At 41.0% G+C, this 27,073-nt stretch overlaps 1 protein-coding gene across 1 annotated transcript in view; it reads left to right on the top strand.

Annotated features, from left to right (window-relative positions):
* Positions 1–27,073, top strand: part of zzef1 (zinc finger, ZZ-type with EF hand domain 1) — a 79,893-nt gene that overhangs the window by 18,396 nt on the left and 34,424 nt on the right. The window contains exons 16-36 of the mRNA XM_051682521.1: positions 637–770; positions 880–950; positions 1,438–1,552; positions 1,800–1,959; positions 2,094–2,215; positions 2,431–2,553; positions 3,335–3,504; positions 3,656–3,737; positions 4,185–4,386; positions 5,298–5,446; positions 5,559–5,802; positions 6,035–6,114; positions 7,730–7,820; positions 11,956–12,466; positions 16,037–16,201; positions 16,303–16,422; positions 16,602–16,763; positions 24,697–24,826; positions 25,070–25,208; positions 25,672–25,837; positions 26,588–26,850. Coding sequence (XP_051538481.1) covers positions 637–770; positions 880–950; positions 1,438–1,552; positions 1,800–1,959; positions 2,094–2,215; positions 2,431–2,553; positions 3,335–3,504; positions 3,656–3,737; positions 4,185–4,386; positions 5,298–5,446; positions 5,559–5,802; positions 6,035–6,114; positions 7,730–7,820; positions 11,956–12,466; positions 16,037–16,201; positions 16,303–16,422; positions 16,602–16,763; positions 24,697–24,826; positions 25,070–25,208; positions 25,672–25,837; positions 26,588–26,850 — 3,399 coding nt within the window. The remainder of the gene's footprint in view (positions 1–636; positions 771–879; positions 951–1,437; positions 1,553–1,799; positions 1,960–2,093; positions 2,216–2,430; positions 2,554–3,334; positions 3,505–3,655; positions 3,738–4,184; positions 4,387–5,297; positions 5,447–5,558; positions 5,803–6,034; positions 6,115–7,729; positions 7,821–11,955; positions 12,467–16,036; positions 16,202–16,302; positions 16,423–16,601; positions 16,764–24,696; positions 24,827–25,069; positions 25,209–25,671; positions 25,838–26,587; positions 26,851–27,073) is intronic.

Genomic DNA, 27,073 nt, shown 5'->3' with positions numbered 1-27,073 from the left:
TTAAAGGAATTGACAATGCTGTCGTAATTTGCTCACACTCGTGTTGTTCCGATACATTATAATTGTACTCTGCGGAATACAAAAGAAAACATTTGAATAAATATTCCTGTCTGTCTTTTTAATACAATGGCAGTTGATAATTACTTTTTTAAAGCTTAAAAAAAGGAGCCAAAAGTATCATAAAACTAGTCAATGTGACTTGAGCATCTTCTGAAGGCATATGATTTGGAGAGAAACTATCTGAAATGGTCCATTTTCAGTGAAAATTCTGACTTCTGTTGCACATACATACATGAGCTTGTTCACCGTGGTGAATGTGAGAACCTGTTGTTCAGCATCAAAAAACAAACAAAAAGTTTTGTGTGCTACTATGAACATGCGCTCATGAATGTGCAACAAGTTTGTTTACTGAAAAAGTAGAAAATCTCCTTTTGTCTTCTGCTTAAAGTCTTATGGGTTTGGAATGATTTATGCGTTTGAACTTTCATATTTGGGTAAACTATACCTTTAATGTACATATCACATAAAATGCATTATTTCCAGGTGACAGTTTGTCAAGGCAAATATTTATGGCAGAAAGTAGATTGTTTTATGTGGCAGGAGTTTGAGACTGTAACTCTAGTTTATGTTCTGAAGTGGTGGATGGGCCTGAAGGAGAGACTGCAGTGGAGAAAGCTCTGAGGAAAGAAGCTGTGAAAGCCATTCTCAGTGGAGCTGCGGTCTTCTTCCCTGACAAACAGAGCAGGAGAGATAAGCTCTTCCACATGATGGTAAGGATGTGTGTGTTGAGCGATGAGATTGACTTTGCTTATTATATAATTTATACATTTTTTTTATTTTTTGAATTTTATTTTTTTTTTTTTTTGATTTTCTTTAAAGAAAAATATAACAGAGGAAAATCAACCAGAGTCTGTGAAACTTACGTTTGAGTCACTCTGCAATTACTTCAGGTATCAAACTCCCTCTAAACCCTCCGTGTCCTATCCTTTTCTCCTCTGTCTTCATCCTAGCCTGGCCCACTCTGTCCTGTCTTTTTCTAATCTGTCCCCAACCTGTTCTGTCCTCTCCTATTCTGTTCCTACTCTTTTCTGTCCTTTTTTTTATTCTGTCCACATCCTGTCTTGTCCTTTTCTGTTGTCACTGACCTGTCCTCTTCTGTTTTGTCCCCATTCTGTCCAGTCATCTTATGTTCTGTCCCCGTTCTGTCCTGTGTGTTCTTCTCTCTCCTTGTCCTCTTTCATTTTGTCCCTTTTGTGTCCTGTCCTCTTTTCCCTCTGTTCCTTTACAGTCCTTTCCTCTTCTGTCCCAAAAATGAAAATTTCATCATTTACACAATCCCATTCCAAACCTGTCCTATCTTGTCCAGTTTACTTCTCCTCTGTCCCCAACTTGTCCTTTACTTCCTGCTCTCACAAATTGCCACTGTTTTTTTTCCAGCGATCAGGACCCGAGAGGTCTCCTCCTGCTGCCCCCTACAGGAGCCCCATCCAACTTTAACATCTCACCTATCTTGACCGTCATGGACACTCTGCTCATCGTGGCCACCAGTGAGGTATGTTCCTCATGCTGACAGCCACCAGCCTTATCTAGTCTCACGGACCCTCCACATAGACCTTTGCAAATAGCTGACACATGCTTTGGATGTTTACACTTCACTAACATCTGTTAGCTGAGACCTTGTAATGTTATACAGTTTATGACAACTTGACCTATGGTGAAAGGTTTTGCTTTCTAGCTTTATGAAGAGTAACTTATTGTTTATTCATATAATAAATAGCCCTCCCGCCTCTCTCTTTCAGTGTGAGGTTTTGATGTTGGACTCCAGTGGAGGGTCCATTTGGAGGGTCCTGCTCTCTCTGTTCTGGGCTCTCCAGGGCAGTCTGCTCTCCTGGTGCTTCCTGCAGCTCAAAGGAGGAACTGCCACCTCTGCTGAACTGGCCAGGGAAATCTTGCTTAAATGTATTAAGTGGTTTTCTTGTTTCTTTAGTTTGGTTTTACAAAGCCCTTCAAAATACTTCTTAGAAACATTGGTTTTGGATTGTCAGTTGTGTTCTATGTGTTAATAAATGTGTTCTGTTTCTGTTGGCTTGTAGATGTGGAACAGTTCCTGGTCGGTACCAGAAACATACTGAGTTCTCTGATTAATCGCTTCTCTGGAGCTGACATCATGGACAAACTCAGCAAATCTATCCTCGCCATAGCAACAAGACAGCTGGTAGCAAACCCTCTATCATAATTCTACAAACTGTATCTTTATCCTGTGGTATCTGCACTGTACCTGTTCAACTGCTCGCATTACTGTTAAAACACAACAGGTGCTTTACTACTAGGGAGGAAATTCTATCGGTGATTAACAATATCATGATCTGTGGTGCCTTATCCATGGGCTTATATGTTTTGACTGAGTGTATATATGGTGTCCTGTTGCAGACAATCTTCCTGCTGGAGCTGTGTGCTCTGGATATTCCTCACTGTGTGCTGCTCAAGAGATTCTATCCTCTGGCTGACCTGCTCAAGAAGCTCTCCAGTGACACTGAGGACATCTTCTCTAAGGTTAGTCCACATGTTTGGTATGTGTGGTAAAGCTTTTTTATTCGGGTAAAATAAATGCAATTAAAATTAATGGTAATTTTTAGGTATTTCATCACTTTTAAAAGGGTCGTGACATGAGGATCATTTTCCTTGATCTTTTCACATATACAGTAAGAGTTCATTGTACTATTAAACATACTGTAAGTTTCAGAACTCAAAACTTCCTCCTCACTGCAAAAAGAGCATTTGTTATAACCAAGCTGCCAAAACAACTTGTTGTCTACTTCCTCCATGTTTTGATGTCACACTGTGGTAGACATTTGAATCTGACCACCTCCACAACAATGCATCAACGAGTACTTTGCCTTATCACTTCCGTAACCCCACCCAGTAGCGGTGAGCAGTGAGATGGCAATGAGTGAGCAGGTCAGTCAAGAGCAGAGAGCTGATCATAACAGTGGCCGCTTACTGTCAAGTCAAGGAGAAGCAGCACCAAAACAGAGTGTTTCTTAAAGAGGCCAGAATAAGGGTGGAAAATTATCATGTTTTACAAATATATGACTTTTTTTTTGTGTGTGCAAAAAACTTAACTTATATTATAAGTGAACCTCAAGGAACATATTAAAATAGACCATTTAAACAGAAAGAAATGGTAGTAGTGGAACAGTATTTTTGATAAACTTATATGTTCACATGAGATGAAGAGTCTAGTCATATCAGTCTAGTCTAAGAGAAAAAGCTGCTTTGTTCTACATATAGTGGTGGACACCCATTCATTTTGTTTTGTTTTGTGTGTTTGTAGGTTGATATGGAGGGCTGTCAGCAGACACAGCAGCCTGTAGTATTGAGGATGTGGCAGATGGAGTCCCCTCATAACTACGAGAACAGCAGACACGAAACCACCATCTTTGTCTGTCCTGGAGCCACATCCTTCGAGGTGGAGTTTGATGAACGCTCAGAAACAGAGAAAAGGTGTGAAGAATTCTCGATTGCTACCTTCTGCCGATAGCAGAACTCAAACAAATTCTTTCCTGTCACAGAAACATTCACGTAGCTTGAGTTCAGTCATTTGCTTGTTGAACTTTTAGTATGTATTCTGACTAATTGAGTGTTTTTTATGTAGATATGACTATCTGGAATTCACTGATGCCAGGGGTGGAAAAGTGCGATACGACATGAAGGTCGGCACGGAGAAATGGCCAAAGGTACATTGTGAAAACTTTTTTATTAATCTGTTAATAAATTCATAAATCTTCCAACTGTAAATTCTCATTGGATGAGTCGTGTTTGAAACCGTAAAATGACTATAAATGCACACCTCTTATTGCACATTATAATAATGCGCTACATAGTTTAGCAAACTTAACATTGAACATTGGTGACTTTTTATCATAGTTCGTTTTTCTTTGTACTTTAAAGGCATTCCTGTGGTAAAATCATTGTAACGTATGGCCCCTTGTGGCTTATTGCTTCAAGATTTAAAGCTGAGACTGTTGATCTGATGCGTAATTAAAAACATCTAAATATTTTAATGTTTTTTATTTAAAATTCTTTCAGTCTTCCGTTTATCTTCCATTTTAGTCTGCTGCCCTATCTTGAGGAATAATAAAGATAAGTCTTATGTATAATTATGTATTTTTTTTTTTTTTCAGAAAGTGACATTTAAAGCTGGTCCCCAGCTGCAGTTTCTGTTCCACTCAGACAGCAGTAATAATGAGTGGGGTTACAAGTTCACAGTCACAGCATATGGCCTGCCAGACATCACTGTTTCCTGGACGTCTGATATGCAGCTCCTTGTTTCCAGGCTGATGGGCCGTCTGGCCTCACGCACCATGGCATTGAAATCACCTTACGGTGAGAGTACATACCCACACCCCTTAGGGTCTGTTTTCAGCAATTTTGCATACCTGTGGAACACACAAAAAATATCATATCACCATGCAGTTCTAGACTGTTTGCCCACTAAAGCTAAGCAGGGTTGAGCATGGCTAGTACAAGGATGGGAGACCTCCTGGGGAAAACTAAGATTGCTGCTTGAAGAGGTGTTAGTGAGGTCAGCAGGGGGTGCTCACCCTACGGTCTGTGTGGGTCCAAATGCCCCAGTATAGTGACGGGCACACTATACTGTAAAAAGGCACCATCCTTTGGATGAGACGTTAAACCGAGGCCCTGACTCTCTGTGGCCATTAAAAATCCCAGGGCACTTTTCATGAATGATTAGGGGTGTAACCCCGGTGTCCTGGCCAAATTCCCCCATTGGCCTTGTCTATCATGGCCTCCTAATTATCCCTATCCATTAATTGGCTGTATCACTCTACTCTCTCCTCTCCACCAACAGCTGGTGTGGTGAGCGTACTGGCGCACTATGGCTCATCCAGGTGGTTGTTGCACACTGATGTTGGTTGAGGGGAGTCTCCTGTTCCCTATGTAAAGTGCCTTGGGTGACAAGAGATTCAATTTTGTTTAGGTGATTAAGCGGTGGGTTGCTCCGCTCATTGTATCACTGGTCCAAAATTCTGCTCCACTTGACTGACATATATGTACTTATTGACTGTAACTGTGTTGCGTCATGAAGCTTTTTTGCTTTTAGTGTGGATAGTTAAATTATTTAATCGTGCCTGGTCAGGACACAGTGTTAAGGAGGGACTTTTAGGGAGGGATTTTTTTTCCCTCCATATTTACCAAGTCTTACCATTTGTTAAGGAAGCCCCTTTGGTCTTTCTTGGCATCGATGATCTTCATTTATGTCTGTTTTCCTCTTTAAGAGATCCGTGGGGTGAAGGAATTGCCTGCGGGCGTGATGAACCATGTTCTGTCCTCTCCTCTATGGAAGCCTGTGTTCAGACACGGACTGAGTGGTTTTTACAGTGGAGAAAAGTTAGCACTGGCCAGCTTGGAAAATGGACAGGTTAAGGTACAAAAGTGTACTCTCATTAAGTGCTGTATGTGAGTGTGTTTAAGTCCAAGAAAGTAGTGCTTCTAATTTTAATTAAATTTATGCTCCTTGTACAAATTTTGTTCCACAGGAAGCGTCAGCTCCTTTGAAAGATGATTTGGTGGAGTTCCTCATGGAGTTTGCCTGCTGGGATCCTTCCCAAGATTCTTCTGATGGCAGGGCAGAGCTCATGAGGACTCTAATGATGACCCTAAAGAAGCAGCAAGTCCATAATGAGATTGCTGCAGGATGCAAAGTGGACCAGGCTGTGAATGCCACCTGGGCAGCTATGGTGTATCACACACCAGCATTTCACCATAGTCTTAGGAGCTTTGGTAAATAACACTGGAACACTGAAAAAATTTGTCCCTTGGATACACTGTAATTCGCTTTGGATAAAAGCATCTGCCAAATGCATAAAATGGAAAGTTATTTTCATCCACCCACTTTGTTGAAGTGATCACACTACAAAAAGGAATGTCATATCTAATCTTTCAAATGCACTTTAATATGTGTAATTTTGACCACATTCCTTTTTCTCTTTCCCCTTGTTTTCTTGTATATTAGTTGCTAAAAATGGTCTGAGCAGTCTTAGTGATGACCTCATGCAGGTCTACACCCTGGCAGATGGCATCAAAACATGGATGGTGAGTCTGGCTTATGAGTTGTGCTTTGACAATAAATGGTAGTGTTTTATTTACTTTAAGGATGTGAAATGTCAGAATAATAGTACAGAGAATTATTTATTTCAGCTTTTATTTCTTTCATCACATTCCCATTGGGTCAGAAATGTACATACACTTTTTTTACATACACATACACTTAGCATTGCCTTTAAATTGTTTAACTTGGGTCAAACGTTTTGGGTAGCCTTCCACAAGCTTCTTACAATAAGTTGCTGGAATTTTGGCCCATTCGTCCAGACAGAACTGGTGTAACTGAGTCAGGTTTGGAGGCCTTCTTGCTTGCACATGCTTTTTCAGTTCTGCCCACAAATTGTCTATCGGATTGAGGTCAAGGCTTTGTGATGGCCACTCCAATACCTTGACTTTGTTGTCCTTAAGCCATTTTGCAACAACTTTGGAGGTATGCTTGGTCACTGTCCATTTGGAAGACCCATTTGCGACCGAGCTTTAACTTCCTGGCTGAAGTCTTGAGATGTTGCTTCAATATATCCACATAATTTTCCTTCCTCATGATGCCATCTATTTCGTGAAGTGCACCAGTCCCTCCTGTAGCAAAGCACCCCCACAACATGATACTGCCACCCCCATGCTTCACAGTTGGGATGGTGTTCTTCGGCTTGCAAGCCTCACCCTTTTTCCTCCAAACATAACGATGGTCATTATGGCCAAACAGTTAAATTTTTGTGTAATTAGACCAGAGGGCATTTCTCCAAAAAGTAAGATCTTTGTCACCATGTGCACTTGCAAACTGTAGTCTGGCTTTTTTATGGTGGTGTTGGAGCATTGGCTTCTTCCTTGTTGAGCAGCCTTTTAGGTTATGTTGATATAGGACTCGTTTTACTGTCGATATAGATACTTGTCTATCTGTTTCCTCCAGCATCTTCACAAGGTCCTTTGCTGTTGTTCAAGGATTTATTTGCACTTTTCTCACCAAACTACATTCATCTCTAGGAGACAGAATGCGTCTGCTTCCTGAGCGGTATGATGGCTGCGTGGTCCCATTGTGTTTATACTTGCGAACTATTGTTTGTACAGAGGAACGTGGTACCTTCAGGCATTTAGAAATTGCTCCCAAGGATGAACCAGACTTTTGGGGGTCCACAATTGTTTTTCTGAGGTCTTGGCTGATTTCTTTTGATTTTCCCATTTTGTCAAGCAAAGAGGCACTGAGTCTGAAGGTAGGCCTTTAAATACATCCACAGGTACACCTCCAATTCAGTACACCTCCTGTCAGAAGCTAATTGTCTAAAGGCTTCCATTTTCTGGAATTTTCCAAGCTGCTTAAAGGCACAGTTAACTTAGTGTATGTAAACTTCTGACCCACTGGAATTGTGATATAGTCAATTAAAAGTGAAACAATCTGTCTGTAAACAATTGCTAGAAAATTACTTGTGTCATGCACAAAGTAGATGCCCTAAACAACTTGCCAAAACTATAGTTTGCTAATATGAAGTATATGTAAACTTCTGACTTCAACTGTATATGTATGTATGTATGTACTGTGTATATACTGTGTACTGTGTATATATTTGCCACGTATACTGTGTGTGTGTTTTTTTTTTTACCTGTTTGGTAGTTGGAGATGAAACAGCGCTACCTTGTGGCTAAAATGAACGGACTAGATGAAAAAGAGGAAGGACAGAATGAGGTTACTATGGAGTCACTTGGTAAGTTTTGCTGCCAAAAAGACATAAAAAAATACTGGGGGGGTATTGGGGTGCTAGCATGTAACATATGGAATAGTCTGCCTCTGTTTTTTGTTTAATATTTCCATCAACATACCAGTTTGAAATATATATATATATATATATATATAATAATCACACACATTTAAAACTATACTTCTCTCTCCACTTCCCCTCCCTGAGAGCCCTCCAAGAATGGCAAATAGCTGCCCCATTTCCTATCAAATTAATCTAAGTTCCCCAGCCTTCTACATGACATTTCCTCGAATGCCGCCACCCTCCCATCTCTGTGCACCACTCTTGAAATGAGAGCGCTCCAGCCGACTTCCATCCCCTTAGAACAACCTGTCTGCCAATCATAACACTGGTTAGGACCCAATTTTTAATGTGTTTATCCCCTAAAGATGGGGGTAAATAATGTATTATCCCCATTGCCTAAAATACAGAGTCTGGGGCAAAATGAAATTTGAGTGCCCAATACGTCACACATAAAACTCTGAACCTTCAACCAAAATTCTTGGATCTTAATACACCTCCAAAAAATATGAGTTGTGTCTCCATCTTCTGATTGGCATCGTCAGCAGGTGGGTGTGTCTTTAAGACCAAGCCTGTTCAATCTAGAGGGGGTCCAATAGAATCGATGTAAAAATTGTAATTTTATAAGGCGCACCCTTGCATCTCTAGATGCAGACTTGAAGTTTTTTAGAATCCTAGCCCACACTCCCTCCTCCAATACCAAGTTTAAATCTTTCTCCCATAATCTATTGGCAGAAGTTAAAGCTCCGTCCCCCAGACTCTGAATTAGCAGGGAGTAATACACTGATGCCTCATGACCTTTTCCAAAAGCAGTAATAACCACTCCCAGAGTATCTGCCGCTTTAGGGGGGTGAATGCTACCCCCAAAAATAGTACAGAGCAGGTGGCGGAGCTGTAAATACCTAAAGAACTGAGATCTGGGAATCCCAAAATGTTGAACAAAATGTTCAAAGGATCTCAACACTCCACTCTCAAATAGGTCACATAGGAAGTGACCAATGAGCCAAATGTCTGAGACCGAATGCATAATAATAAAACAAAATCTTGGGTAGGCCTAGACCAACTTTGTCAATCAGCCTATGCAGCTTACTGAAATGTAATCTGGGACATTTACCATTCCAAATGAAGGACTTCGCTATACTATCAGATTGCTTGAAATAAGAGCGTGGGACAGTTGAATTTTGGAATACAGTTCATTTTAATAACCTTCCCAGTCATAGATAAATGTAATGAAGCCCACCTGCCAACATCTCTCGAAAACCTATTTATTAAAGGGTCAAAATTAACTCTAAATAATCACACAAATTTGCTGGGAATAAAATACCCAAATACTTAATGCCCTGTTTGGGCCACTGGAAGGTGCCCGGCTGAAAAGCCGTTAACGGGCAGTATGCTGTCAGAGCCAAATCTTTGGATTGAGACCAATTAACTTTGTATCCCGATAACTTAGAAAAGGAATTAATAATTCTGTGGAGGAGGCAAGGCATAGATCTAGTAGGGTCGGAGACGAATAATAAAATATCATCTGCATAAAGCAAAAGCTTATGCGCCACACCTCACGCCACTACCCCTGGAAAATCATCCTCCTTTCTTGTCGTGGCTGCTAATGGTTCTAGGGCAAGACAGAACAATAATGGGGACAGAGGGCAACCCTGCCGGGTGCTCCTATCCAGAGTAAAATAATCTGAAATTAATCCATTCATTTGTACCGCTGCAACCGGGTGTCTATAAAGTAACTTAATCCAACCAATAAAAGTATTCCCAAACCCATACATTTCCAAAATCTACCATATCAAATGCCTTTTTGGGGTTAAGTGAGATGGCAGCGACCGGAGTCTGATCATTCGCCACTGACCACATGATTTTGATGAAACGCCTAATGTTATTTGAAGAGCTACGGCCCCAAATAAACCCCACCTGATCTGTATGTAGAAGAGATGTTTTTTTGAGAATTGTTTTGCTCCACTGTCAGTTCCATTGATGTAAGAGTTTCTTGCATTCCTTGAATCAATCTCGTTTCTCTAGTCTGGGAACAAGAAAATGCTGTGGTTCTTCCAAGAGAGCCTTCCTTTACTCCTTGCCTCGCGTAACACATGATTTTTATCGGATGGTCTCAGAAATTAGGCCAGAATTGATTTTATTTATTTTTTATTTTTTTTTATTTGCTGTTTCTATCACAATCTCACAAACCCCAGTGTGATCACAAAACCCCAGTTGGGTCACTTTTATCTACAGTGGATATAAAAAGTCTACACACCCCTGTTAAAACAGCAGGTTTTTGTGATGTAAAAAATGAAGCAAAGATACATCATATCATAATTTTTGCACCTTTAATGTAAAAATGACAACCTATGCAATGCCACTGAAAATCAAAATCACACATTTCAGAGAAAAAAAATAAAAAACTTAGAATAAAGTAACTGCATAAGTGTGCACATCCCTGAACTAATACTTAGTTGAAGCACCCTTTGATTTTATTACAGCACTCAGTATGTTTGGATAAGAGTCTATTAGCTTGGCACATCTTGACATGGGAATATTTTCCCACTCTTCTTTGCAAAAACATCACAGATCTGTCAAATTGCGAGGGCATCCCCTGTGTACGGCCCTTTTCAGGTCCCCCCACAGATTTTCTATAGGATTCAGGTCTGGGCTCAGGCTGGGCCATTCCAAACCATTCATCTTTTTTTGCTGAAGGCATTCTTTTGTTGATTTGGATGTGTGCTTTGCATCATTGTCATACTGAAAGGTAAAAGATCTCTTCATTTTCAGCTTTCTAGCAGATGCCAAAAGGTTCTGTGCCAAAATTGACTGGTACTTGGAGCTATTCATGATTCCCTCCACCTTCTCTAAAGCCCCAGCTGCCACCACCATGCTTCACCATGGGTATGGTGTTCTTTTGCTGATGTGCTGTGTTGTTTTTGCGCCAAACATACCTTTTACAATTTTGGGCAAAAAGTTCAATCTTGGTCTCATCAGACCATAACACATTTTCCACATGGTTTTGGGAGACTAGTTATAGGTTTGTGCAAAGTTTAGCCAGGCTTGGATGTTTTTTTTTTTCCGTCAGAAAAGGCTTGCGACTTGCCACCCTGCCCCATAGCCCAGACAGATGAAGAATACGGGAGATAGTTGTCACATGTAGGGAGCAACCAGTACTTGCCAGAAAGAGCTGCAGCTCCTTTAATGTTGCTGTAGGCCTCTTGACAGCCTCCCTGGCCAGTTTTCTCTTTATCTTCTCATCAATTTTGGAGGGACGTCCTGTTCTTGATAACTGTTCTTGATGGCCCATGGCTCTTGTAGTAGCATGCAACCAAGATGATGTCAGAAAAATCCTACAAGAACAGCTGAGATTTATTTGGCGTTAATCAGAGTTACTTCAGGTGAAGACAGGTGTGTACTGTTTCACATGAGCTTGATGATTGGTTGATCTGAACACAGCCACATACCCAATTATAAAAGTGCGTGCACACATATGCAGTTATTCTACGTTTTTTATTTTTTTCTCTGAAATGTGCCACTTTGGTTTTCAGCGGCATTGCATAGGTTGTAATTTTTACATTAAAGGTGCAAAAATTCTTAAATTATTTATCTTTGTTTCATTTTATACATCACAAAAAACATGCTGTTTTAACAGGGGTGTGTAGACTTTTCATATCCACTGTAACTCTCCTGTTTGTGTATTTTATTTTGTAATTTGGTTGTTCACGTCCAGGTAGTAGGGCATAGGTGGGTATTTATCTGGGTCTATTTACTGTTTGTAGTAAGTGGAGAGGGGGAGGGGTGAGTAGCTGGAAACGCTTACTTTCTGTTGACCGTATCTTTTGAATGCCTTTGTCTTATTTGAGTCATCATTACCTTAATTTTCTGTTGCTAGTTTCTTTATCTGCATTGGACTAATCATCACCTTCCTGTCCGGTTTCAACTGCATCAGAACGAATCACTGAATTTGTCCAACTACTTAGCCTCTCAGCGTCTACTGGCTGCTGCTATATCTCCTTTAATCTGACTCTTTTTCTCTCTCTCTCTCTCTCTCTCTCTCTCTCTCTCTCTCTCTCTCTCTCTCTCTCTCTCTCTCCAGCTGAGATTCGCATCAGTAGAAGCTTGTTCCTCTTTAGATTCAGTCCCAGTGGAGGAAGCTCTTCACCACCAGAGCCCTCTAGAGCAGAAGAGGGTGCTTGTGCTGGTCCTCTTCTCCGATCAGTTTCCACATCAGAGGGAGACTTCCAGCCCAGCCATTCTCCCTCAGTATCCCAGACCCCCGAGGGAGCAGAAGCAGCGAATCCTCTAGGAACTGCTCTGCGTGAACAGGCACAGGACCAGGTGTTCTCTGCTTCAGCGGATGCTGGACATTCCAGCAGTGTCAGTGCACAGGGTGCCACAGGCTCCTCAGAAAGTCTTCAGTCCCAAACAGGAGAGCCTGTGTCCCCATTAGTCTTCCCACGGAAAGCACCCTTCAGTCGGGGATGCCTGAGGCTCCTTTCCTTCCGATCGATGGAGGAGCCTCGCATGGCACCACCTGTTAAAGAACGCTTCCCTATCCTCAAACACATCCTCTCCTTTATGAAGGACATGGTCATCAGTGAAAACAGGTATGAACCAATTACTTTATGACACAAGATAAAGCTTATATTTATATTACCATGATTCTACAGATTTTGGCTTATGAACTTAAAGGGATAGTTCACCCAAAAAGTAATAAATTCTGTCATCATTTACCCAAACTCATGTCATTCCATAGCCATACGACATTCTCTCTTCTGAGGAACACAGAAGGAGATTGTGCTGATTGGCTCTTGTCCTGAAAAAGTCCTGATGGCTCTGTTCCAAACACTGAAAGTGAATGAGGACTTGGGTAGTCAAGCTCCAAAACGGCATAAAAGCACCATAAATGTTTTATAAAATTAGTCCATGTGCTATATTCCACATATTCTGTAGCGACACATTAACGTTGTGTGAAGAACAGACCAAAATTAAGGTTGTTATTCAATGAAAATATTTCCCTCCGCCGTAGCTCTGAAATCACATCCAGATTTGTCTAACTATCCCTTAAAAACATTTCCACCAGGACTGGGTAAAAATATTGATTTTCCAAAGCATCGCAATCTTCATTACTCTTATGCGCAACCATCTACTACAATGAGAGGAAATCCCTTGCATTTGCAACCAAATTTTGCATATGCAAAAAAAAAAAAAAAAATTATGACTAGCCACTGGCTGGTAAATGTTAAGATTTCACTCACCAGTGACTGAGTAGTATAGTGGAAAAATTTAATATCGAGATCTTTTCACTACGTGTTGAGAGTAAATGTTTGGTTTGACTCGTTCTGTGTGTCCAAAGAAGAGAGCCACGCAATTCTGTCATTGAATAATGTCTCTTTTAATACTCCTTCAGTTCTTTACAGTGAGTTGTTGATTAAAAAAAATAAACATTTAATTCTAATCACGCATAGCACAGATGAGGTAAAGCTATTCATGAATGTGCTCATTTACAAACGTTCTTTACAGAAATGCTGTTTTTCTTAAAGAAACAGTACCGGTTTTTAGCACGTGTTCAACAAATCAATGTAAATACTTGTAAATAGTACAAATTATGCAATTAAACAATAAACATGTAACAAAATATAATATATTTATACATGGATGTTAATTTTTAAAAAGATAAAATGTGACCAAAATTATGAAAAATTTATAAAATATAATTAGTAACCTTAATATTTTCATAATGTATTGTACCTAGTTAGAAGGTCCCATGTATAATTGACAGCATTAGCTGGGAGAGAGTGTCTTTCATAAGCAAGCAAAATGGACATTATAACTGAAATAGTAACAATACGGATCTATCCGAAACAGAAGTCATGGATAAATAGCGATGTTCGCGCGGCACTTAATGTGCGGACCTCCGCTTTTAATTCCGGGAACGCGGAGGAGCATAAACAAGCCAGTTATGCCCTCCGAAAAACTATCAGAACAGCAAAACGCCAGTACAGGAACAAGATTGAAGGACAGTTTAACACCACCAACTCTAGAAGCATGTGGCAGGGAATTAACATCATCACGGACTTTAAAGGGAATAAAAACTCCACCATGAACACCTCTGCCTCTCTCCCGGATGAGCTAAATACTTTTTATGCTCGTTTTGAGGGAAATAACACCGCCCCCGTGGAGAGAGCTCTCGTGGCCGAAGCTACAGAGGTTAGTTCACTCTCCGTCTCTGTAGCGGATGTAACACGATCCTTCCGACGGGTGAATATCCGCAAAGCCGCGGGCCCAGACGGCATTCCGGGCCGCGTCATCAGAGCATGCGCGAACCAGCTGGCTGGTGTTTTCACAGACATTTTCAACCTTTTCCTCTCTTTGTCTGTAGTCCCCACATGCTTTAAAACATCCACCATTGTGCCTGTTCCAAAGCAATCAAAAATAACTTGCTTAAATGACTGGCGTCCTGTTGCTCTGACCCCCATCATCAGCAAATGCTTTGAGAGACTAATCAGAGATTACATCTGCTCTGTGCTGCCTCTCTCTCTAGACCCATTGCAGTTTGCTTACCGCAACAACTGCTCCACTGATGATGCCATTGCATCTACAATACACACTGCTCTCTCCCACCTGGAAAAAAAGAACACTTATGTGAGAATGCTGTTTGTAGACTACAGCTCAGCATTCAACACCATAGTGCCCTCCAAGCTAGATGAGAAACTCTGGGCTCTGCTCACTGTGCAGCTGGATCCTGGACTTCCTGTCAAGCAGATGCCAGGTGGTTAGAATAGGCAGCAACATCTCCTCATCACTGACCCTCAACACTGGAGCCCCACAGGGCTGTGTTCTCAGCCCACTCTTGTATTCCTTGTACACACATGACTGTGTGGCAACACATAGCTCCAATGCCATCATTAAGTTTGCTGATGACACGACGGTGGTAGGTCTGATCACTGACAATGATGAAACAGCCTACAGAGAGGAGGTGCACACTCTGACACACTGGTGTCAGGAGCACAACCTCTCCCTCAACGTCAGTAAGACAAATGAGCTTGTGGTGGACTTCAGAAGAAAAGACAGAGAACACAGTCCCATCACCATCAATGGAGCACCAGTGGAGAGAGTCAGCAGCTTCAAGTTCCTGGGTGTCCACATCACTGAGGAACTCACATGGTCCATCCACACTGAAGTCGTTGTGAAGAAGGCTCATCAGCGCCTCTTCTTCCTGAGATGGCTGAGGAAGTTTGGAATGAACCACCACATCCTCACACGGTTCTACACCTGCACTGTAGAGAGCATCCTGACTGGCTGCATCTCCGCCTGGTACGGCAATAGCACCGCCCACAACCGCAAAGCACTGCAAAGGTGGTGCAAACTGCCAGACACATCATCGGAGGTGAGCTTCCCTCCCTCCAGGACATATATACCAGGCGGTGTGTGAAAAAAGCTCAGAGGATCATCAGAGACTCCAGCCACCCGAGCCATGGGCTGTTCTCACTGCTACCATCAGGCAGGTGGTATCGCAGCATCAGAACCCGCACCAGCCGACTCCATGATAGCTTCTTTCCTCAAGCAATCAGACTTTTGAACTCTTGATCTCCCACGATCAAAATACATCAGCACTGCACTTTATTACTCTTATATCTCACACCGGACTGTCATAAATTATATTATTATTATATTAGATTCTCTCTTAACAACTTACTATCAACTGACAGCCTGAATGTCAATACAGTACAATACAACCTACTGTACATTCTATATATACTACTATATATACTTTTTTTATTGAATAATGTGTATCTATATTGTGTGTATTGTATACTGTACAGTGTATGTTATTATTTGTATATTGTGTTGTGTGTAATTATGTGTATATTAGACTTGAAATTGTGCTGTGTTAATCTGATGTTATTGTAAATTGGTATATGTCTCATCACTGTCACGACTGCTATGTTGATCTGAACTGCACCCAAGAATTTCACACACCATTGCACTTGTGTATACGGCTGTGTGACAATAAAAGTGATTTGATTTGAAATATACCCATATAATGTGACATTGAATCGGAATCTAATCATATCGAATCGAGAGATTGTGAATCGGAATCGTTTCAAATCGGGAAAACTGTATCAATACCCAGCCCTGATTTCCTGTACTGAAGTTTCTCTCTGTGTATGTAGTGTTCTTCATACTCTGGCTCTGAAGAAGGCTCAGGCTCTAAGTGTGTGTGAGGTTCTGGAGATCGTGCAGCAGTGTATACTCACACTGGGCAAACCTCACCTCTTCCAGGCCCCCTGTATTCTGTTTCTCCAGGAACTCTTGGCGTGTCAGAAAGATTTCACCAAGTATGGCCCAGAAGAAAAAAAAATTATAAGCCATTTCTGATGGCATAGATACCTGAGGTAATGTCTTCATATGTTTATTATAACTTTTCTTTATTTCTCAGTTACTTTTCTCAGTTGGCTGGCAGTGGGCAGGAGATGAGGGAACTGGTCAGACACTGGTATCATCGTCTGGTTCTCATGCTTGTGGAGGCTGTGCAGGGCTTCAACAAGCTTAATGAGAAGTAGGTTCTCTTTTCCCTCTTTTAAACATTTGTAGCTATATTACAATTAGAGTCAGTGTCTTTTCAAATTATTATACCTTTATAACTCCGTTGTAATTCTCTGTTGACTTATTTGGGGAAACCCGTAATAAAGCCACTGTCCACATCTTTCTCTTTACAATATCTCTTTGTGTCATCAGGGTACTGTTGCCTGCCCTGTCATGTGTGCAGACCTGTCTGCTTCATTTGCTGGATATGAGCTGGGAGTCAAAGGATCTGCCACTGTTTCTGGACATCAAGCTGCCTGATCTTCTGCTCACCATGTCTCAGGAGAACATCAGTGTCCATGACATCGCCATCAGGTATGGGAAAGGCTTTCAGGAATCAGAACGCACATGCTGAGAATATAAATGCTTTATCCACTTTTATGTGGCTATTCAGACCAACATTCTTAACTTAAAATGTGTACCCAAAAATCAACATATTGTCATAATTTGCTCTACATTATTTTCTTTCTTCTGTGAAATGCAAAATGAGAATTTAAGCAGAATTTCAAGCTACTGTTTTCTGTATAAGGAAAGTAGATTGTGAATAATACTGCTAAACTCTAAAAAGGCCAAATAAGCTCATTATAAGGAAAGTAGATTGTGAATAATACTGCCAAGCTTTAAAAAGGTAAAAAAAAGCACAATAAAAGTATAATTAAAGTAGTCCAGTATTTTTCAGTTTTCAGTCAGATTTTCAGAAGTTATTTTTCTCATAATCTTCTTCCCTTCTGACATAGCTCTCAAATCTCATTTGTTAACTGAGCAAGGATTAGTAAATAATGACAAAAATACGAGAAGGTCTGCACTCTGAAAATGTCTCTAGAAAAATAGTCTTTTATTGTTTAGTAGCAGGGGATTTTAAAACAAATGTTTTGGCCAAAAGCCTTCCTTGGTCTTTGCACCTGAACTTGCTGGGAGACTACATTGATTAGTAAATGATGACAACATTTTTTTGAGGGGGAACTAAGGCTGTCAAATTAAAATTTCATATTTTTGTCAAATTTAAGATAGAGTTGCATTTTTGAATGCAAACACTGTGCACTCAAATTTTGCATGACTTCAGGCCGATCGCATTCTTGTGCTAAAAAAGGCTAGATTCAGCATAGCAAATACAGGTTAACAGAATGTTAGGTTATGTATGGAGCCCCGGTTCTTTGATAAAAGGTGTGAGGTATCTCACAAAGGGAAAAATGCATCGGGCATGAATCATGGAAGCAATTAATAACACAATGTCTGTCCAATAACAGACAAGTCACTGCAGTGACCAGGAAGCCCCGCCTTCCTGATATAAGCTGCTTTCACCTGCCTTTATGTCATTCTCAGCATATCTCTTCTCTGTGCTTCTGCAAGGAGGGAAGTTTTGAGAGATATGTCACTCCTGTTGTCAGAGAACCGGGATTACATACGTAATCTAACGTTCTCTTTCTAACATTCATTCGGTATCCCACTATGGGATTTGGACTCCTGAATTGCAGATTCAGAATAATGGATGAAAATCTCAGAATATTGACTCAGAATACTGGATGAAAATCTCTCCAAACTACAGTATATTGCCACCAGGAAATAGTTATGGAATAAGATCCTATAAGCTTATTTATCCCTCTACGGACACTAGGGCTGGGTATTGATACAGATTTCCCGATTCGATTCCGATTCACAAGCTCTCGATTCGATTACGATTCGATTTAATATTGATTCATATGGGTTTATTTAAGGTATAATGTCCCTTTTGCTTATATATATATATATATATATATATATATATATATATATATATATATATATATATATATATATATATAAAATAAATTATCTCCCAGCTAATGCTGTTAATTATACAGGGACCTTTTAACTAGGTACATTAGGAAAATGTTAATTTTACTAATTATATTTAATTACTTTTTCATCATTTTGGTCACATTTTGGCTTTTTAAAAATGAACAAATAAATGTATTCAATCAATAAATAATATATAATATTTAATATATTATTTTTGTTACATATTTATTGTTAAATTTTATAATTTGTACTATTTACAAGTGTTTACATTAATTTGTTGAACACGTGCTAAAACCGGTCTCTTTAACAAAAAACTGCATTTCTGTAAAGAGTGTCTTTAGAAGAACGCATGTTAACGAGAGAGCTTTACGTCACATGTGCGATGCATGATTAGATTTAAATGTTTTTTTGTAGTTGTTTTTGATCAACAACTGACTGTAAAGAACAGAAAGGGTATTTAAAGAGACCATATTCAATGACAAATGGGTTGCGTGGATCTTGTCTTGGACACACACTACACGGAACAGCTTTTACTCTCAACACATGAAAGGATCTCGCTGCTGAACACTTCACGACTAAACTACACAATTACTGGTGAGTGAAATGTAAACATTTACCAGCCAGTTGCCAAATATATTAACTTTAGTCATATAGCATGAAATTTGGTTGCAAATGCGAGTGATTTCCTCTCATTGTAATAGAGGGTTGCGCATTGAGTGAAAGATTGATCTTGGGATTTAAGAATCGATATAGAGTTTGTTCAAATGAAGATTGTGATTAATCGGAAAACATTTTTTTTTATACCAGACCCTAACGGACATGTTAGAGAAAGATTCGCCATTGGCTAGTAAATTTTTGTTTTTACTCACCGGATTTTGATGACATATATGTGTAATGCAACTGAAAACTAAAAAAGATAATGAGCAAACCAAAAAGGGGCATCTTCACAGATATATAGTATTCATATATTTGACTTCACACAATATACTGTATACAGTATGTGAGATTGTGCATTTTATTTTCATATTTCGCTTTTGATAATTTTAATCACATTTCAGCAAGTGCTACTATATCACAACTACTATGCAAAAAAAAAAAAAAACATTTTTTTTTTTTTTTACACCAGACCCTTGCATACATGCGGCACGAGCCTATTTGTTAAATTATTTAATATTTACAGTGTTTTCTTAAATTTTTAAAATAAGTTTACATTGATATGTATAACAAGCGCTATAATAAAGTGCCTGGATCTCGTCTTTGGACACACACTACACGAAATGAAGCAAAAGGAAACTTTTATTTGCATAATGTGTGTTGTACATTATCTCTGTACAAATATTTATTGTACAAGTTCTCGAATTCAAATCTACAAGAGTTTTGCTACACTTTTACCTTCTAACAAATGTCCAGCAGGCACATTACACTGGTCTGTAGCCATGCTGTAAAACAGAGAATGATTTGAAAACTGTCCATGGAAAAGTTTGACCAAAGTCAGAGTTGACGTTGTTAAGTGCAATGTAAATGTAATTATGGCATATCATGGCTCAACTTAAGCAAGGGTGACAGCATGATCATGACACCTAAGGACCCACTGAATCCAAATAAGGTAAATTTCCGTCAGAGTGCACGCTCACAAGACACAACACACAGTAACAGACAAGGCTGAATCCAGCTTCTTCTGCAAAAGGATTGCTGTGCTCAAGTTCTTCACCACTACACAACTCAATCACTGGCGAGTGATTTCTGAACATTTACTAGCCAGTGGCTAATAACTGACGTATTTTAGTAGCATAGCACAAAATTTTGTTACATATGCAAGTGGTTTACTTGCAATTTAGAAGGCTGTTATTAAGACTGAGCCTGTATGTGTTTTATACATTGGTATCAGACCTATTCACACAAAGGACCGTGTGGAGCAGTGATGGCTCAGTAAAATCCAGTTTGTAAAATCTCACATTTGTGAGGTGACGCCCAGCACAAATGTCCTTTATTGCAATGCCCTTAAATAGCGCCCACGAGGTGGCCATAGCACTTGTGGAATAATCTCTCAAGCCCTCTGGAGGCTGCAGACCAGCGCTATTATAACTTAATGAAATAGCCTCCACCACCCAATAAGACAAATGCTGGTGTGATATAGGTTTACTTTTATGAGAGTCAGCCCAAGATATTAAGAGCTGATTGCTCTTTCTCAGCATCTGCATCCTTTCTACGTACACATGCAAGACGCGCAACGAGCACAAACAAGGATGCCTTTCTTCCTCTAACGAGGAAAACGCTCTGATGACTAATCCACTGATTAGCCATTAAACACTGAATAGCTCAGCTTCGACACAAATGCTGGGTTTGTATGAGCGAAACGCATGCACAATTGATGCATGCAGACAAAGCATGTAGTTCACTCACACGCTTTGCAGTAGAGAAAGCTAACAATAAAGCAGTCTTTAGTGAAAGATGCTTCATACTAATACTGTCTTTAGGTTCAAATGGGGACTGAGAGAGTGTGTTCAGAACCACAGACAGATCCCACAGTGGAATCTGCGGCTTTGAGACCAGATGTAATCTACGTACACCCTTCATGAACTTGCACACCAGTGGGTGTTGACCACTGTTCAAACACATCCCACTTTAAATATAACGGTTGCGTCGAGGCGGCTTTTGCGCTCTAAATCTTTAAATCACCCTCTGAGGCAACCCAGTGTCATGTAAATTCATCCTCTCATAGGCCAAGCCAAAAGAGCCACTCGGTCTGGGTGTGGGTAAAACAATTTCTCTGTGCGCTGAGGGAGGGTATCTCTGCACAGGGGAAGAGGCCAGGGCTGTTCGAAAAGGAGCTGAATTATCTCCACCAACCATAGTTTCCTCAGCCAGAATGGGGCAATCAGATTTACTGAGTGACCGTGCTCCCTTACTCTTTTTAAAGGCCAATCAGCCTCACAGGGGGGATGCTTATATCAGCGTGTTTGGCCAAGGGTGTGCAAGCACATCCACACTCATAGGTGCATCTTCACAGAGAGAAGAGCAGAGGACAGTAAGTGTTATTGCGTGATGCAGAGATCTACGGCAGCCTGCCCGAATCTCTCCCACAGCTGACTCACCACCTGCGGGTCTCTGTACAGGGGATTCTCTCTCGACAGAAAATCTGCCCCCGTTCATTACACCTGGGACGTGAGTCGCCCATAATGAGAGGAAGTGCACTCTGCTCCACACAAACAGTCTTTGTGCCAAGCTATGAAGCCACTGTGAGCACATGCCCCCTTGACTGTTTATATATGCCACTGTTGTTGTGTTGTCCGATCTGACTAAGTGGCCTTAAAGGAACTGTACAAAGTGTTTCAATGCTGGAAACACTGTCAGTAACTCCAGAAATTTACTGTGCGCATTTTGTAGTGACGTGGGCCAAACCCCATTCACAATTCTGCCTTCTGATGCGTTCCTCCAAAACGAATACAGATCAGAGTTCAGTCTTGGACCCAAATCATTTATTTCCTGAGATGGCACCAGGCGGTTTTTGTGTGGTTTATCTCGAAACCCAAACTTTCCATAATGAGAATGTGTGTGTTTTTGCTTGTTGCCGTGACTGCGCACAGCGGAGCAGATTGCCTAAATAGGCGGACACTCTGAGACCTGCTCTCCTCAAGGGAGTCAGAGCCACGTCCTCACATTTGCTGAAGACTTGCGGAGCTAATGAAAGTCTGAAAGGCACCTTTAAAAACTCGTAGGCTATGCCCTGATAGGCAAATATCAGGAATGTCCAGTGAGCTGGATAAACGTCTATATGGAAATATGCGTCCTTGAGATCTACTGATGTGAACCAATCTCTGGGACAAATCGAGTGAGACTGCACTCTGAGTGTGAGCATTTTAAATCTGTATTTTCTCAGGTGTTTGTTGAGGTTATGCAATTCCAAGTCCTCCCACTTTATTGGGGGTTTGGGATGATGAAATACAGGGAGTCAAACCGCTGAAGGCTGTCCTCTGCCGGTACCGCCCATATTGCTTTTTTGTTCAGTAAAGAGGCTATTTCTTCCTCCAAAATCAGAGCTGATTCCCCTTCCACTGTAAACATACACTGTTGAAATTTGGTGGTTTTGCAGCGAATTGCAGTCTATAGCCCCTTACTAATGTGGACCATACCCAGGGGTGAACTGCACATGCACGCCAGCTCTCCTCAAGAACAGCAAGCTGGCCGCTTGAGCTCTTGCTCACTGCTGGCGCAATGGCGCCCTCCAGTGATAGAGCTGGGAATTGCAGATTTGATAATGACACTTTTTCACAGGGAACACTTTATTATTGAACACTCTCATGCTTGTGAACTCTTTGCCCCTCAGACTGAACCCTGTAGATGGAGGGTTGAGGTTTAACATGGGGGAAACTCCTTGAACTTGTGCCCCCACACCACATGAACTGTGAAGGGGACGAAATAAACCTGCCACTGAACAGTCTTTTCTAAAACAGATCGACTGCTACATCCCCCTTCTCTTCTCGTTTGGGGGGGGAGAATAGGTCGCCACTTCGAAAGGAGGGGAGGTGTGCAGAGGTCCCTAGGTGCTGTTCACTATCCCCTCTTACTCACCTGAGATGTAGCTAGGTTGCCTGACTCTTCTTCCCTCCCTGGGGATTGGCGGGGTGATGTTTAGCGGCTGCCATTGCGAATGAAGTCTTTTTTGCCTGAGCTGGTCTCGGCTGCGTGTTTACAGTTGTCACCTTCTGCGCGGGGAGATCCTGGGGCAAAAACCCACCTGCCCCCTTTTTTTAGGGGCTACAAAGCTTGCGCTAGCCAGCTGAAATGGGTGTGCAATGACCTTATGAGGGAGGCATGTCTTAAATGCTTCACCCTCTTTTTTCGGGAGATCGCACTGCTGCTTCTTGGCCGTGACTGATGCCCCAAATAAAGCCTTAGGCTCCACTGGGGTGTCAAGAAAATCAAGTTTCTCTTTGTCAGAGAGGTCCAACAGTTCCAGACATAATGCCCTCTCTCCTACCACCAAGAGGTCCATGCCTTGGGAGGTGCGTGAATTCAAATCTGCAATAACGCAGATAGATTACAATTTTCTGGAAAACGGACGCTTTAAAGCGATTTTGTTTTCCCTGGCAAAGAGGCGCTTATGGAGAAAAAAGCTGCCTGGAATGTCGAATGGAGGTAGTTTGCCACTGACAATTCCATTGGGGGGAGGGGGTCCCCAACATGCCTATTTCCTGCATGTTGTGGATGTCAAGGCAGGAGAAACCCTTGACGGGCACCTTATGTGAAAAAGGTTTATCCCAGAACCTTTACATCTCTGCCACGCACGCCGGAACGGCAAGAATGAGCTGTTTAATGGGAGTGAGACGCAACAGCAGACTCTTCCCTTCATACAAATCACTTTCCGTGCCCTGTTACATCTGTTGAGATGTCCAGTTAACAGAAAGACAGCTTGGCCACTGCCCTTTGTTACGTCTCGATCACATCGAGATCCACAGGCATTGAGGAAGGGGAGTCCCCTCTCTGCCTGTTTGACAGCATGGATGGTGGAGGGAAAAGAATCGCATTCTCCACGTCCTCCTCGTCATCCTCATGAAGGATTGCTCATATCGTCATCCTCCTCCTCTTCTCCTCTTGCCTAGACAGAGACATCAAAAAGAGGAGGGAGGTTCTGTGAGGCCTCATCCATAATGTCTCCCCAACTACTGGACTCAGATTTTGAGGGTTCTTTCTTCACTGGGAGAGGGGAAAGATAAAGATCTTCTTTTCCTGCAGCCGAGATTCACCTTTCAAGAGCCCTTAACAGGAACTTAGTGCTGTGTGGGCACCACTCAGGGTTAGCCAAGGCTGCCTGCGCATGTTTTACCCCCAGGCAGGCAATGCATAAGGGGTGCGAGTTTTTGGCCAAAATCATTGCCCCGCATGCACATATACGAGAAGGTTCCTTCCTTTTTGCACTGCTTGGTTTTGCAGTGGGCATGATCCAGTGATCATCTTCCCAACTCACCGCAACATGTTAGTTCGAAGCAGAAAAACACTCACTCTCTCTTATTTAGTGTAACTAAATACGATAAATAACACCTAGCCAGTGCAGTAACAATACCAGCTATGACCATTGGTAATGTAGAGTGAGAAGACAGATAAATTGCCCATCATAATGTCCTGGTAAATTATTTTTCAATTTTATTGAATTTAATTTGAATTTTGTTCATATTTAAGGTAAAAATTCAAGTTTAGTTGACAGTTACTGTTGACAGTCCTCAGGTTAACTGTTACTTTATGCATTGTTTACCTTGAATGTTTTAAGCATATCTCATTTGTACATTTGGTGAGCTTTATTTGTGACTCTGCATTCTCAGCTATTTTAATTGAGCTTTTTCTTCAAAAATCTTAAAGTACACTTTATCCTGATTACAAAAAATACTGTTATGTGTCCTGTGTTTTATTTAGCCTGATATTCTCACTGCTCTTCTGTCCTCTTCTCTACGGTTGTGATGTGGTGGCATAGTCAATGGACAGAGGAGGATGAGATTGCTGACTACGAGAGGAACTGTGAGTGGATGGACGAGTGTTTGGATGGCATGTTTGAGAAGTGGTTTGACAAGATCAGCCAGGCCTCATTGGAGGAAAAGAGAAAGGTACAGATATCTCTACAGCAGTATTAAAAAAGCACTTTGCAAAGAGTATTTGCTGATTCATGTTCTTGGCTAAGGCACAAACACATTCATTCTGAAATAATAGACTGTTAAAATACTGCCTACAACATAAATATACACTGCATACTGCATGCTATTGTATGTAATAGAACCACACATGCAACCATGAATGTACTACTATTGTACTTTTTTTGGTGCTCATTGACTGACATTTACCCATTGCAGATGCACATGTTCATTGCACGCTACTGTGACCTGCTGAATGTAGAGATTTCTTGTGATGGATGCGAGCGAATTGCGCCATGGCATCGTTACCGGTGCCTGCAATGTACGGACATGGACCTCTGCAAGACCTGCTTCCTCAGTGAGTCCCACCTGCACATCTACCTCTGTTTGACATTTAGCTTTCATTGTTTAACTGAAGAGATTCAGGATGGTAGAGAGACTTATAGATATTTCAGACAACCTGTTGACATTGTCAGTTGTAGTTTGGTAAAGTTTTATTTACTTATTACTTTCTCATTGTCAGATCACAACTTACTTTTCTCATGAGCAACATAACGAAAAGTAATAGTAATTAGGGCTGTGAAAAATAAACGTGTTGATTTTGAGAAAACTATGAAGAAAAAAAACTTGACCCTTGTGGGCTTTTATAGTAAAGAAAACAAGTTAACATATACAGTATTTTTCATATACAAGCTATACACTGTAATTACTCAATAGTAAACACTCTGTATTAGAGTCTGTATTGCAAGCATGCAGCAGTTTATTTCTTACTTACTAGAACTGTTAGTATTGTATTTACCAGCTCTGTTCTCCCTGTTCAGGTGGTGCTAAACCAGAAGGCCATGAGGATGACCATGAGATGGTAAACATGGAGTATGCTTGTGACCACTGTCAAGGCCTTATTGTGGGCAGCAGGATTAACTGTAATGTCTGCGAGGACTTTGACCTCTGCTTCGGATGTTACAATGCTAAAAAGTACCCGGACAGGTAAAACACCAGCTGCACCACCGTTAGCACTTATGGCCTGTTCACACACAAGCACAATGTGACTAAACAACAAACATGACATTTTCAAACCAAAGCTTTGTGCAACCAACAAATTTCAAACCAAAAATATTCATACGGAGTCAGATGTGGAATATTCATAATTTTCTGGAAAATGTTTTGATACCTGTATTAATTGTTAGGCATAAGAACATTAAAAAATAGACCTAGTCTCCAAATAAAACAATCAAAGATCATCACAGTACAATGTTCTGAACTTTGTATGTGTGAGTTCATAGAGATGCATTGTTTTATTTTGACACCTTGTCATGCATGTTTATTTTCATGTTGAACATTTGGACTGCAGTTGAGAGGATTGGAGAAAATAGTTCTTTATTATCAGGATTGAACTGGCCCACACAGAATCTGCACCTGCAGAACTCAGCAGAAAGTGCAGATTTCTGCAGAATTAGAACACCTGTCATTCACAAACTGCTACACATCCCAACCTATTTTGTATTTGTTTATTAAATGTTTTAGCTAATTTGATAAATTAATGCTTTCAGCTACCAATTAGTGTATAGTACTCTCAGCTCCGTTGAACACATTTTACCATGTCTAATTCCATTCAGCAGAATTTCACAAATTTCCCTAAAATCAGCTCAGAAAAATCTGCTGATTCTGTCTAGGGCTAGGAATGACTGTTTTACTGCAGTCACTGAATGACCTTTCTTTTCTTCATCTCCTTTCTAGCCATCTTCCCACCCACCGTATCACTGTCTATCCAATGGTCACCATCCGCATCAGTGACCGCCACAGGCTGATCCAGCCCTACATCCACAACTACTCCTGGCTACTGTTTGCCGCGCTTGCCCTCTTTACTTCGGAGCTGGTCAGTGAGAAAGAGCAGGAGGGAGAGCTTCTGGATGATGTCACCCTCGGTTATGCCAGTGCTCTGCAGACCCACTGCTCTGACCTCATCAATGAGTGCCTGCTGAAGGGACAAACTGGAAAAGGTGGGGTGATGCGTGTGCTTGTAGTGTCCGTTCTTATTGTTTGCTTTCGGGGGTGGTGTAGTCTAGAGATTGAAGATCTGGGCTGGTAAAAAGGTTGAAGATTCAAACCTGGAAGGGAAGATGCATAAATTGTTTAGTAGTAACAGTAGTAAAAGTTATATATTTTGAGTCTTGAATTCATACTTGGAAGAAAGTGCAATATTTTAAAATCTTTCACTCAAAG

The sequence above is a fragment of the Myxocyprinus asiaticus genome, chromosome 4 (genome assembly GCF_019703515.2).
Source record: "Myxocyprinus asiaticus isolate MX2 ecotype Aquarium Trade chromosome 4, UBuf_Myxa_2, whole genome shotgun sequence".
NCBI classification, from domain to species: domain Eukaryota; kingdom Metazoa; phylum Chordata; class Actinopteri; order Cypriniformes; family Catostomidae; genus Myxocyprinus; species Myxocyprinus asiaticus.
This window is presented reverse-complemented; position numbering and strand designations above follow the sequence as displayed.